The 14,205-nt window shown below is 39.1% G+C and overlaps 1 protein-coding gene across 1 annotated transcript in view; it reads left to right on the top strand.

Moving 5' to 3' along the window:
* The window catches only part of PLA2G4A (phospholipase A2 group IVA), a 387,554-nt gene that overhangs the window by 359,707 nt on the left and 13,642 nt on the right, over nt 1–14,205 (top strand). The window contains exons 17-18 of the mRNA XM_077452645.1: nt 7,182–7,377; nt 8,592–8,749. Coding sequence (XP_077308771.1) covers nt 7,182–7,377; nt 8,592–8,749 — 354 coding nt within the window. The remainder of the gene's footprint in view (nt 1–7,181; nt 7,378–8,591; nt 8,750–14,205) is intronic.

Below are 14,205 nucleotides of genomic sequence, written 5' to 3'. Positions count from 1 at the left end.
AGCAGAATCTACCCAAATGACCCTGATCAAAAGTTTACCATGGTGATTTTGGCCTGATAACATGCACACAAGTTGACACAAAGGGATTTGAATGGTTATGAAAGGTAACCATCCTCATCTGTGATTTGTTTGTAATTAGTGGGTGTGTATAAAAGGTGCACTGATGTTTCTGCATTCTGAGTCATGGGGAAAACAAAAGAATTGTCAAAGGATCTGCGGGAAAAGTTGGTTGAACTGTATAAAACAGGAAAGGTATATAAAAAGATATCCAAATAATTGAAAAGACAAGAAAAAGGCGGCGCCCCTGGGTGCAGACTGTATAATAATTTTAATATGACAAGTAAAAACAAGTCAAACTCACATTTCAGTAGTGAATATAAGGCATTGTATGGTCTCATGCAATGTAAATCGTCAGTGAAGTCAATCCCTGGAGTGGATTAGCTGTCCCTGTGTTCCTCTCCCATAGCCGCTAGATGGTGTTTTGCTGTCAGCGGTGAATGGACATCAGAACGAGGCTTTGTAGACAGGCTGTGGTCCAGACGAAGGGTAATGACGTCACTGGAAGTCCTATGCGTTTCTCGAGCCGGCTAGCCGTGAATGGCATGACGGCCGCGCTCCTTTCTCAAGCTTGCCTTTTTTCTTGCCTTTTCAGTGTTTTGGGAATTAAGTTCTGTTTCCACTGGATGGCTGCTGGAATTTGTGGACTGTGACTTTCCAGTTCTCTCCACCCTCTGCTTCTCCCACCCCCCCCATCCTGCCAATTGATATAGTTACAAATCTCTTTCATTTGTCATGGACTTTATTCATTATCTATGTGCTTTTATTGCATAATGTATGCTCATCCTGCATTCTAGTTTGCTAACTGTGGATTATTGATGTAGTTTTGCGCCAGTTACTTGTATTATCCAAATAATTGATTATGCCAATCAGCAGTGTTCAAACTCTAATCAAGTGGAAAATGAGGGGGTCTCTTGAAACCAAACCATGGTCAGGTAGACAACTAAAATTCCAGCCACAACTGCCAGGAAAATTGTTCAGGATGCAAAGAAAAAACCCACAAATAACTTAAGGTGAAACACGGGTCTCTCTGAAAACTGTGGTGTGGCTGTTTCAAGATGCACAATAAGGAGGCACTTGAAGAAAGATGGGCTGCATGGTCGAGTTGCCAGATGAAAGCCATTACTATTCAAATGTCACAAAGTATCCCGCTTACAATATGCCAAACGGCACAGAGACAAGCCTCAAACCTTCTGGCAGTGTCATTTGGAGTGATAAGACCAAAATTTAGCTTTTTGGCCACAACCATAAATGCTACATTTGGAGAGGAGACAACAAGGCCTATGATGAAAGGTATGTAGGTGGATCACTGATGTTTTGAAGATGTGTACATTTGGTCAAAACTGATGGCAAGATGAATGCAGTATGTTATCAAAAAATACTGGAGGAACATTTGCATTCATCAGCCAGGAAACTGCGCATGGGAAGTACTTGGACATTCCAACATGACAATGATCCAAAACACAAGGCCAAGTCATTGGCTACAGCAGAATAAAGTGAAGGTTCTGGAGTGGCCATCTCAGTCTCCTGACCTCAATATCATTGAGCCACTCTGGGGAGATCTCAGATGTGCAGTTCATGCAAGACAGCCCAAGAATTTATAGGAACTGGAGGCTTTTTACCAATAGGAGTGGGCAGCTTTACCATCTGAGGAGATAAAACGCCTCATCCACAGATACCACAAAAGACTTCAAGCTGTCATTGATGTTGAAGGGGCCAATACACAGTATTAAGAACTGGGCCCCAGCCACTGCTACATCATATGATGACACTACTGCTCTGGTCACAGTATGTGTGAAAAAGAAAAAGGGAAGAAAATGTAAAAAAGAAAAAAACTGTTTAAAACCTTTAAAAAAAATAAAAAAGTAAAAATATGTGTGTGTGTGTGTGTGTGTGTGTGTGTGTGTGTGTGTGTGTGTGTGTATATATATATATATATATATATATATATATATATATATATATATATATATATATTCACCAGTCACCTCCACGCTAGTCATATGGTGACAGTATGCAAAAAAAGTTTTTAAAAAATGCCAAATTTTATTTCATTTTTTAATTTTCCCAAAAATGTGAATAAAAGAACTTAAAAAAAAAAAAAAACACCAAAAAAGGGGAGCATTTGCACTGTTTTAGGGCCCCAAAGAAATTTGATTTCAAATATATATACTGTGTATATATACCATAGTTTGCAGACTTCTTTAAAAAAAAAATGTATAAGAATACATTTTGGCCTAAATTTATGAGGAAATATTTATTTGCAAAATTTTATAACAGGAAAAAAAGTAATTGCTGTGACTAGTTTGTGGAGTACAGATGTTGAAGAGGAACTTGATGTTTTTTTGTCTGGTGTTCCTCGGCTATAATATATAAGGTTATCTTACCGTGGCCAAGATGCATTGCACTTTGGCCATTGTGAGTATTTATACTTACAATGGTCCCTGGCTCTTAAAACTTATGTTTGTGAAGTTACTTTGTAATTTCTTCTCTGTTTGCTGTAGCAGCTGTTTATAGTACACAATCTGGTTTTGCTGTTGCATATTGCTGGCATGGATTCTGATGAAACAGAGAAAGTGAAACGCATATTTCCTGCATGCTCATCCTCTGTGAATAGTAGCCGATTATGTATTACATATTGCAATACTATTTTGAACTTGTCCAGCTATGTACACAGCAGACTTTAATACTTTTACCTTTAATGTTTTTTTATGTCTTAACCACTTGACAACTGGGCACTTAAACCCCCTTCCTAACCAGACCAATTTAGATTTTTTGGTGCTCACACTTTGAATGACAATTACTCAGTTATGCAACACTGTACCCATATAAAATTTTTATCCTTTTTTCACACAAATGGAGCTTTCTTTTGGTGGCATTTAATCACCGCTGGGTTTTTATTTTTTGTGCTATAAATGAAAAATGTCTGAAAATGTTTTCTTTGTTTCGGTTATAAAATTTAGCAAATTAAGAATTTTTCTTCATAAATGTTTGCCAAATGTTATACTGCTACATATCTTTGGTAAAAATAATCCAAATCGGTGTATATTATTTGGTTTGTGTGAAACTTAGAGTCCACAAGCTATGGTGCAAATCACTGAAAATTGATCACACCTGAAGTACAGACGGCCTAGCTCATTTCTTGAGACCCTAACAAGCCAGCCCCAAATTATCCCTTTTTGGAAGTGGACAGTCCAAGGTATTTAGAAAGGGACATGGTGAGTTTTTTGAAGTTGTCATTTTTTCCCACAATTCTTTGCAAAATGAAGATTTTTTTTTTCTTTTTTTTTTTTCTTTCACACAAGTGTCAAATTTTCAGGTTATTTCTCACGCACAGCATATGCATACCACAAATTAAACCCCAAAATACATTCTACTACTCCTCCGGAGTATAGCGATACCACATGTGTGAGACTTTTAAACACCATGTTCACAGGCCCAACATGCAGGGAGCACCATCAGGTGTTCTTGGAGCATAAATTATATATATAATTTCTTGACTACCTCGTACACTTTTGAAGGCCCTGGAGCACCAGGACAATGGAAATGCCCAAAAAATGACCCTGTTTTGGAAAGAAAACAACCCAACGTATAATCTGAGGCATATCAAGTCTTTTGAACATGTCATTTTTTTTCTACAAGTTTTTGGAAAATGTGAAAAGGATTTTTTCTTACACAAAGTTGTCTATTTATACAATATTTCTAACACATAGCATGTACATACCAAAAACTACACCCCACAATAGATTCTCCTACTCCTCCTGAGTACAGCAATACCATGTGTGAGACTTTTACACAGCCTGGTCACATACAGAGGCCCAACATGCAGGGAGCACCATCGGGCGTTCTAGGTTTCAAATCCAATTTGAATACCTATTATACTTTGAGGCACTGATGTGGCATGGATATGCCCTGTTTGGGGATGGCTAAGCATGGTTGAGCAGTGAATGTGGATGGCTGGGTATGGCGGAGTATGGATGGGATGGCTGAGTATGGCTGGGTGGGTATGGTTGAGTGTGGATGGGCTGGGTGGGTATGGCTGAGGATGGATGAGTATTGCTGGGTATAGCAGGTGGCTGAGCATGAATGGATGGATGAGTATTGCGGAGTATGGATGGGTGGATGGATAAGTATTGCTGAGCATGGATGAGTATTGCGGAGTATGGATGGCTGATCATGGATGGATGATTATTGCTGAGCATGGATAGATGAATTTTGCTGAGCATGGATGGCTGAGCATGGATGGATGGCTGAGCATGGATGGATGGATGAGTATTGCTGAGCATGGATGGGAGAGTATTTCTGAGGATGGCTGGAATGGGCACAGATAAGCGCCTGCTGCAACCGATCTCTCCCCTCGCACTGTAACAATATAAAAAACAACAAAGGATTCGCCTTGGGACTTTAAATGAAGTGGGTACTGTTTCCGCCAGTAAACATAACCGTAGTAAATATAGTATATGGTCTATTCAAATACAATTGTTTACACGGATAAATAACACCAACGGTTGCCAATTAAAAACAATACATAAACAAGGAGTATTGGTACATAAATGTAGAAGTAGTACATGGTACACGGGCATCATACTACCCGACTAGTTTCGTGAGATCCAGCTCGCTCTTCAGGGGTGGATGTGTGTAACAATGTACCTAGGATGAACAAAAATATATATGTTTGGCAATATAGCACAGTATTAGTTATACAGGCACAGGGTAGGAGGGGTTGTAGGGCCCCCCCATACTTACCACTGAGCTTGGCCATGGCTCCAAGTGTGCGGCCTTGAGACGGCGGCAGCAGATGCCTCCCCAGGGAGCTATAGGTACGGGGAGGGGAGAGAGGAACTGGATGTGGTCATTTGACGGAGCGATCACGTGATAAACAGCCGCTGTTGGCGTCCATTTACCGTGATGCACAGGGTCCTCTGGACCCGTCGGTCTTTGACATTGCCGGGTGCGCACCCCAAGGGGAGTGCAGGAGCAAGATTCTGGGAGGGTGTCCATGGATGCCCTCCCAGAATAAGCCGCCCGCACAGTAGCTGTCTTTCGGCTATGGCCCAGTCGGCATGTGGTTAAAATAAAGATTGTACTTTTAAAAGAGTTTTTTTGATCTTTGGATTGCGGCACATTTAACCACTTGGTTCCCACACTACGTCTATTGACGTCATGGGCTTTCAATGGTTATATCTAAATGATGCCTGAGGCCACAGACATCATTCAGACATTTCCGTTTTCAGCCGGCGATTCCCTGCACCATGAGAACAATCATAGCGGCTGTTCCGCCGCTTGATCGTTATTACAGGCGGCGGGAGGGGATGCCCCCCCCTCCCGCCGCCCTCTGGTGCTTCTACCGACTCACCGTTTCCATCGGTAAGTCGGTCACAGGATCCGCCGGCCCCAGCAAGTAACCATAGAGATTTCCGGCGGACTAGATTGTCCCCGGAGTCTCTATGATCGTTTGGAGGCCGGGCGCGATGTTATGACATCACGCCAGGCCTCGGTATTCAAATTAACGGCGCCGATCTGGCTAGGAAGCCAGGATCGTTTTTATTTTTTTTTTATTCTTCCCAGCCTAGAGGTGAGATATTGGGTCTTATTGACCCCATATCTCACTGTAAATATGTCCGATCATGCCATATTCCTATTACAAGGGATTTTTACATTCCTTGTAATAGGAATAAAAGTCATCAATTTATTTTTTATTTTTTTTTTAAGTGTAAAACTAAAAAAATTAAATTAAATTAACAATAAAAAATGTAAAGCGCCCCTGTCCCCATGAGCTCGCACATAGAAGCGAACGCATACGTAAGTCCCGCCAACATATGAAAACAGTGTTCAAACCACACATGTGAGGTATCGCCGCGAACGTTAGAGCGAGAGCAATAATTCTAGCCCCAGACCTCCTCTGTAACCCAAAATATGTAACCAGTAAAAAAATTTAAAGCATCACCTATGGGGATTTTTAAATACCAAAGTTTGGCGCCATTCCACGAGCGCGTGCAATTTTGAAGCGTGACATGTTGGGTATCTATTTACTCTGCGTATCCTCCTCTTTAACATTATGCAAAAAAATTGGGCTGACTTTACTGTTTTTTTTAACCATGAAACAGTTTTTTTTCTGAAAAAAAACGTGTTCGGAAATTGCTGTGCAAATACCGTGCGAGCTAAAAAGTTGCAACGAGCGACATTGTATTCTCTAGGGTCTTTGCTAAAAAAACATATATAATGTTTGGGGGTTCTATGTAATTTTCTAGCAAAAAAATTAGGAATTTTACATGTAGGAGAGAAATGTCAGAATTGGCCTGGGTGCGAAGTGGTTAAAGTCTCGTATCTCACTCGCCATTCCCTTGTGGTGTGGATAGGAGACATTTACTGTTCAAATTTATGTTCTCCTGTAGAGGGATGATGCCATTATGAAAACTGTTTTGACTTCATCCACATGACTGATGCAAATCCCTAATTCACCCCTGCTGCTATGAGTATTCTACAGGAATACATTTCCAAAATTCACCTCACAGGGTCTGTGTTTTTTTTTATAATAGCAGTCCTGGCAAACTGTCACCTTTCTAATGTAAACAAAAGGCAGATCTGTTTTAAGGTGTTTAAAAGAAACAACTAAAACCCTACTTTAGAGTCTTTTTAACTTCATATTAAAAGCAACTAGTGAGGTAAGTAAGGGCTTGTTTAAGTGTTAAAAATATGTAAATAGTTTATTGTTCACAGCCTGGGAATAGGTGAGGTTTGTTGGAAAACAGTAAGAAAAAAAAGCTTTATTTGCATCAGCTCCAATCTTCGACAGTTTTGGCATGCCAAGGAACATCAGCAGTGGCTTGTAATAATTTTAACTTCTCGATAAGTGTTTCGGCTGTTAAACATAATGGATACCTCATAAGCACTAACTGTGTTTTTTTTTTTTTTTTGATTTCTTGGAATTTTTTTTTCTTTTATTGCATTTATGATATTTGGTAAATTTAGATAAAACTAGCACTTAGCATAGTTGTGTGACTATTGTACGTCTTTAAATAACCACATTCCTGCGTAATAGTGATGTTCACATGTCTTAAAGCATCTGATAATGATCTTTATTATAAAACTATTTCACTCTTAACTCTTTACTTCGGCTTAAGGAACTACTACTTGCAGAGAAGTGGGCACGCATGAATAAGCTACCATTTCCAAAGATAGACCCGCATGTCTTTGATAGAGAAGGTTTGAAGGAATGTTACGTATTTCGACCAAAGAACCCGTCAATAGAAAAAGATTGTCCAACAGTGATTCATTTTGTTTTGGCTAACATTGAATTTAGAAAGTTCAAAGCTCCAGGTACGTGCCATGAATGAATGCTTTTGTTTTAATAAAGCTGTAAAATAACATGATAAATCATTTCTTTTGATAAAATATTTTGGCAATCAACCAGTGCAGTGCCTTAAGTGAATTGTTCAAATAAAACTATAAATTAATTTGCTGCTTAACATCTAGGGATGAGCTTGATGTTCCCTCGTTCGCCGAACAGTGAATATTATAGGGCGTTTCTGGCAAATTTGAGCGCCGCAGAATACCCCATAATGGACTGCGAGATCGCAGTGCTCTGATGTCTAATAATTGGCCAAAGCATGCACCCGACCTGCAAGCTTTGGCCAATCACAGCGGGCTCTGCTGCAAGAGCCATAATTGGCCAAAGGCCAATCGTGGCTTGAGGGACTAAGTCCACGCCCCACACTATATAATGCTGCTTACATAGCAGCCTTGTATACTGTGTGACTGTGGACGGAGATAGATTGAGCTAGTGTGTGTGTATATAAAATATATAAACATACAGTCTAGTGTGTGTGTGTGTATGTGTGTGTATGTGTGTGTGTGTGTATATATATATATATATATATATATATATATATATATATATATATATTCTGCATTTATACATTTATTCTAATCAGAATATAATGATCCATTTTCCTATGGCGGCTGGTGTCTGTTATGTATCGGCAGTGGGAGGCCATGCCTTGCATTTTAGAGACCCGCTGCACTTTTCCACACATGAGGGCTCCAATGTAGTGTAAACTTGGCACAAAGAAAACTATGGTTTTCTATGTGCCCTGGATGAGGTCTGCAATTTTAAGTGCAGAAAAAAAATGTAGGTCTTCACACAAGTGTAAAAATAATCATGTGCAACAATCCATTTAAAAACACTTTTAACATTCTAGTATCTAAAAAAAAAGCCAAGATGTATGAGTTAATCTAACGTAATAAATCAATAAGAATACCTATAGATAAAATAGTGAAATAGTTCATTAATGTTATATGTAATACAATAACAGTCTGTCAAAGTTCCAAAGTTGATAATCCACCGAAAAGAGTGACATATAATAATACTCTTTATGGATAACATAATGTTTATACTACATAGCCAAGATACAACTTCCAGATTCGGTATTTTTAATAAAACCAATATTTAGTTACGTTTCATAATTGCATGCATTTTGTGCTGTTTTTTTTACTGATGTCATAATCTGTGTTATGTTGTTGTTATTATTTAGGTGTTCCCAGAGAGACTACGGAAGAAAAGGATTTTGCAGATTTTGACATTTTTGATGATCCTGAAAGTCCATTTTCAACATTTAATTTTCGGTATCCAAACGAAGCATTCAAAAGAATGCATGACCTCATGGAGTTCAATACACTCAACAACATACATGTATGTACCTTATTCTTGGGTTCTAGAGAAGCTATATATTTAGTGCAATAAAGGCTATAGAACTCAAAGCTTCACAAAATGCAATATAATATATTTTAATTGTATTATGCCTTTTCATTTATTTTAAATTAAACCGTTTATTTTAAAGTGAAATGCTAAGCAGACAGCTAAACACGTTAATGAAATGTATACATAAGTGTTGTTTTACCTATGAAAGGATTTGGTGTTTGACCAGTTCATTTTTGAAATTCACGCAATCCAGCTAGACCGTACAACCATCCTTTAAGTCCTGGCCTTTCCTCACTGCAGTGAACTAATGCGATCAGAACATGACCCAGTGAATGGACATCTGTCATCCTGTTCTCTTCCCCTGTAAACATGTTATTTGTTGGCATATGAACACCGCAGCATACCTGATTGGTTTCTTGTGTTGCTTCTTCCTCTCCCCATTGTGTTTTTTAATCTGTTAGGCGTTAGTTTTACTAAACCCAGGACCCTGCGTTCACTGTATCTGGTCTCACACAGTCCATAAAAATGCAATTATTTTAGTAAATGTAAACTGCTAAATGCCTTTTCTCATCGAGAGTATATAACAGTCTTGTGACTTCTATCGGTATCTGGTTAAAGCTTGTAGGAAGAGTTTTCATTCTACTCTGACTGTCCTATGAGGCTGCAGGATCCCTGACCCTCTGTCTGGACAGGGCTGATCAGATGCACCCTCCCAAGAACAAAAAAACTCTCCAAACTTAGCATGTGCAGAGTGACTCCAAAGGCTCCGTACTATGAGGAGATGGATTGGGGACAGTGTAAGAATGGGAGAATTGGAGAACACAGGATCAAACAGTCGTTTTACACAATGTAGAGGCTTTACTGCTTTTACAGACTTCTTTTACGGTTGTGGGTTTAGTAGCATAGTAAAGTAGAATTCCAGCTTTAATGCTACTTTAAATAGTTTGTTTGAACCCAGCTGTCTATTGTATTCAAACAGCCAGACACCTACAGCTGCCTGACTACCCTAACCGTGACTGCATCTAATAGCATGCAATCCCTATTTTTCCAACAATTTTACACACAGCTTAGTCATTTTTAATTAGACATTTGTTAATTTGGGTGGTGCTCAGAGTTGCTAACTTTAAGTAAATTTATGAACAGTTTGTAAAATCCAGAATTTGTTGCATCTGTCCATGAATATCCATTACAGACATGCCACCCACAGCTCAAATTCCCTGCTAAAATTGGGTGACATTTTAGCCATTTATAGCTAGCTATGGTATTGGATCAGCAGCTGTCTGTATTGATGCCTGAGGTAACTCAATGTTTTTTTGGAGTGAGGTGATCAGGACTTTCCTTTTTGGCAATCCATGAGTACTTTAAAACTTATATTGTACCTTCTGGTCTTTTAAATGCATAAGAATGTTTCTTACAGACTTTGAGCAGGATTCCATGTTGTGTAACAATAATTCTAAAAAAAAAAAAAAAAAATGAAAAGATGGGAACACCACACTAGTTTATACAGTCTACTTAGATATTCACTACCTGTCCCAAACAAGCCATATTTTATTTGTTTTTGTGTCCTATCCCATACCTTTGAATATTGTTTTTTATCAAGATGTTTGCAGATTATTGCCTCATGCTCTATTATATAGAAGTTGCATCTGACACTGAACATATGCAGAGTCTATTAGTCACAATCCATTTTAATTATCTTTTGATTGTAGTCCATATCTTATCAGCTGCTTCTATTGAGATCTGTGTAAAAATACCGGTTTCTGCTGTATGGCTAAATGTATATTAACTGCATTTCATACTCTTACAGTATGTGAACTGTATTTTATACTCATTGCGATTTTTTTTTTTAGCTTCCTTAAGAGCACATCTATATACCTGTATGAACAGGGGAGAAATTTTGGTGGGATATTAAAGGTGCCAGGCAAAAACACTATTACTAGCAATACACCAAAAATTAAAAAAAAATCTAACAAAGTTTATTACACAATACACTTAAAAAGATGTTTGGCTATACATAAGTTGTACAGACATAAAAACACATCTACCGAATTGATGGAACAAATGGTCACTCAACAATAGAATGAGGTGACAACTCCCGACATGTTTCGGCCTTTTGGGGCTTCCTCAGGGGATGTTAATTGGGAAGTTGATGTGATGCTGCATAATGCAAAGTACGGTTTAAAAAGGTACATACACTAGAAATGTATTGCCGCCCAATGCTCATCAGCCACCCAGCAAGAGATACTTGGTTTACCTGTAAATTGATGTGAAGCCAAACGGAAAAGGATGGACACTAAATGGCACACAGAGTCACCAACCAAAAGGAGCCCAAAAAGGGGAGGGGAGCAGGGCCTAGAAACTGGTTTCTGTCTAATGAGGAGAAAAAGTGAATACAAAACTGTATATATGTATAAGGTAATGGGAAAGGGGGGTGTGAGTGGGGGGGGGGGGTGAAAAAGAGAGGGGAGAGTGGAAAGGCAGAAGAAAAAGGTGGGGGGAATGGGAAAGTGAGGGCTAAGGGAGGAAGGGGGTGTGGGGTTGGGATAACAAGGTAAAGGGAAGGAAGAGAAGAGGGGAAGAAAAGATGATGGAAGGGTGTGCAAAATCCCTATTGAGTTTGGGAAAGGAAAAGGGAGTGCATGGGAAGCAAGGAAAAAGTGTGTATATGTATGTATGTATATGTGTATGTATGTATGTATGTGTATATATATATATATATATATATATGTGTGTGTGCGTGCGTGTGTATATATATATATATATATGTGTGTGTGTGTGTATATATATATATATATATATATATATATATATATATATATATATATATATATATATATATATATATATAAATTGTGCATTGATGGTGGGAAGGGGAAGTGGGGGGGGGGGGGGGTGTGCACTGAGAATAAGGTGTAAAGTATACAAGATTTTTTAGTGTAATGTACTTACAAATGACCAAGCTGGTCCGTGAAAAGGCCAGGGAAGCCTGAAGTATGAGTTGTTATCTAATTTGAAAAATATATGGATAATAATGAATATGTATTTATATATAAAATGTATTAGAAGACTGACTGCAGGCTGCAGCGGTATATTCAGTTTAAAAAGGTATCTGCAATATTGTACCATGTATACATACATTGGTCATCCAACATATTTGGAGACTCAATCCCTGTTTGTACAAACATCTGCCCCTACTTCAAACGGTGAGGAAAAAATTCAGACGGCACCAGGTAGATAAAAGCAGATAAATAAATTGCTATATAGCTGAAAATATGTATATATGTAGCAGCATAAAGAACCATACATAACCAGAGTGTTGGAAGAAAGCACTTAGTTTTGGAAATTTACCTCACACAGGAGAAGTCACAGCATGGTGAGCCCTTGTAGTGGAGTGAAGGGGGAATGTTTTTAAGTGTGCACATGCCGTGCACGTGACCTCCGACGTCACAATGTGTGGAGGAAGTGGACGGCGCGATGTGCACACACATCTAAGGAGCAGGGCATGATAAACTACAATATCCATAAGGCCCGTGGCCCAAGAGCAAGTGCGGAGGAGCGCAGGAGCAGCTGACATGCCCCAATCAGTGGGCACGCTTTTGTTCTCCCCACCACTCAAAGGGCAACAGATAACCTGTACGGTGAAAGGGACAGAGTTCGAGGGTTTTTTTTGGACAGTGGGCTACTGGAAGTCCTGTTGGAAAAAGGTAGCAAGTGTGTGTGCAGCGTAGATGCCGACATTCGGGTGGGAAGAAAAATTAAAGACTGCAAATAAATAATTTGTAATAAGTATCAAGATAATTGGGAGCCAAAAGATCAACTAATAGTGAAGGAGGTGAGACAGCAGTGCTGGCGGGCAGCAAAACAAAAAATGTAAATGATTACATTCAGAGGTATATAGTGCCTATGAAATACATTAAAGTACGCACCATTCGATCGTTGAAGAGTTACAAACTAGTATATAAGTATCACTAATGAAAAAAGGGGAATTTGGATAGGAAGTAGGATGGGGAAAAGGGGGAGGGGGGGAGAGAAAGGAGGACATGAAGTGATGGGGAGAAGTAAAGATATAAAAAGGAAAATAAGGAAAAGAAAAGAAAGGGCTGAAATTAACTGGACTGAATAAATAACTAAAAATTGACAGAAAGGATCGGGGACAGGTAATCTGGCCATTGAAGATGTTAATAACTGCAGGATTACAGGAAGGGATTGAAACTGACAGTTTCATTGAGGCCAGGGTATGTCGTAGCCCTAAGCCCATGTATCCACCTGGTCTCAAGCTGTAGTAAGCCATGGTCTACACTGCCTCCTCTGGTATGAGGAAGATGATCAAGGGCAGAGAAGGAAATCATATGGGGGTCAAAATCATGGTATAGACCCACATGTATGCTTACAGCTGTTAACATTTTTCTTTTAGCAATGGGGCCTACATGGTCCCGGATTCTTTTGAAAAAATAAGTTTTGTTTTACCTATGTAGTAGCAACCACATCGATATTACATAATATAAAATACTCTGGGTGTTTGACAGGTAACTTTGTGTCTGATCAAATGTGTTTGACCATTAGGAAGGAGTATGTCCCTACTATTACTGATAAATTGGCATATATCACATCCACCACATGGAAAAGTCCCTGTTCTTTCAGGGGCTGAGGTGGGTGCCACAATATGATGGCTATGTACTACATGATCTTTCAAAGATTTGGCTCGCTTGTAGGTAATGACAGGATGTGGTTTAATATATTTGCTGATTACAGGATCTGCTGAGAGTAATGGCCAGAATTTAAGGATTGCACAAATTTGTTGACACTGCTTACAGTACAGGGTAATGATCCTAATACACTCACCATGTTCTCTGTTTTTCTTTGAATAGATCAGGGATCTTCTCTCTAGTTTTGGGGACTTGCTAAAGGCCCTTTTCAAGCAGCTATGGCTGTAGCCTCTACTGCGTAGTCGGGAATACAGATCATGTGCTGCTCTTTGGAAATATTCGTCGTTCGAGCAATTCCTTCGTAAACGAAGGTACTGACTGTATGGAATGCTCTTTTTTTTAGCGGAACTGTGTGAGAGCTATCTGCATGTAATACAATATTTCTGCTGACGGTTTACAAAACAGGGAAATACCCAGAGAGCCATCACTGTTGAGGAAGATCTCCAGGTCCAAAAAATTTACTTTAGTGAGCTTTGTCTGGCACCTTTAACCACTTACAGACCAGACCATTTTGCTGGTCAAAGACCAGACCACTTTTTGCGATTCGGCACTGCGGCGCTTTAACTGACAATTGCGCGGTCGTGCGACGTGGCTCCCAAACAAAATTGATGTCCTTTTTTTCCCACAAATAGAGCTTTCTTTTGGTGGTATTTGATCACCCCGGCAGTTTTTATTTTTTGCGCTATAAACAAAAATAGAGCGACAATTTTGAAAAAAACGCATTATTTTTTACTTTTTGTT

This window comes from Lithobates pipiens, unplaced genomic scaffold, assembly GCF_037356315.1.
Source record: "Lithobates pipiens isolate NorthernLeopardFrog02 unplaced genomic scaffold, aLitPip1_a1.2 Scaffold_23, whole genome shotgun sequence".
Taxonomy (NCBI): Eukaryota; Metazoa; Chordata; class Amphibia; order Anura; family Ranidae; genus Lithobates; species Lithobates pipiens.
Note: the sequence above shows the minus strand (reverse complement) of the source record. Positions and strands in the feature narration are given on the sequence as shown.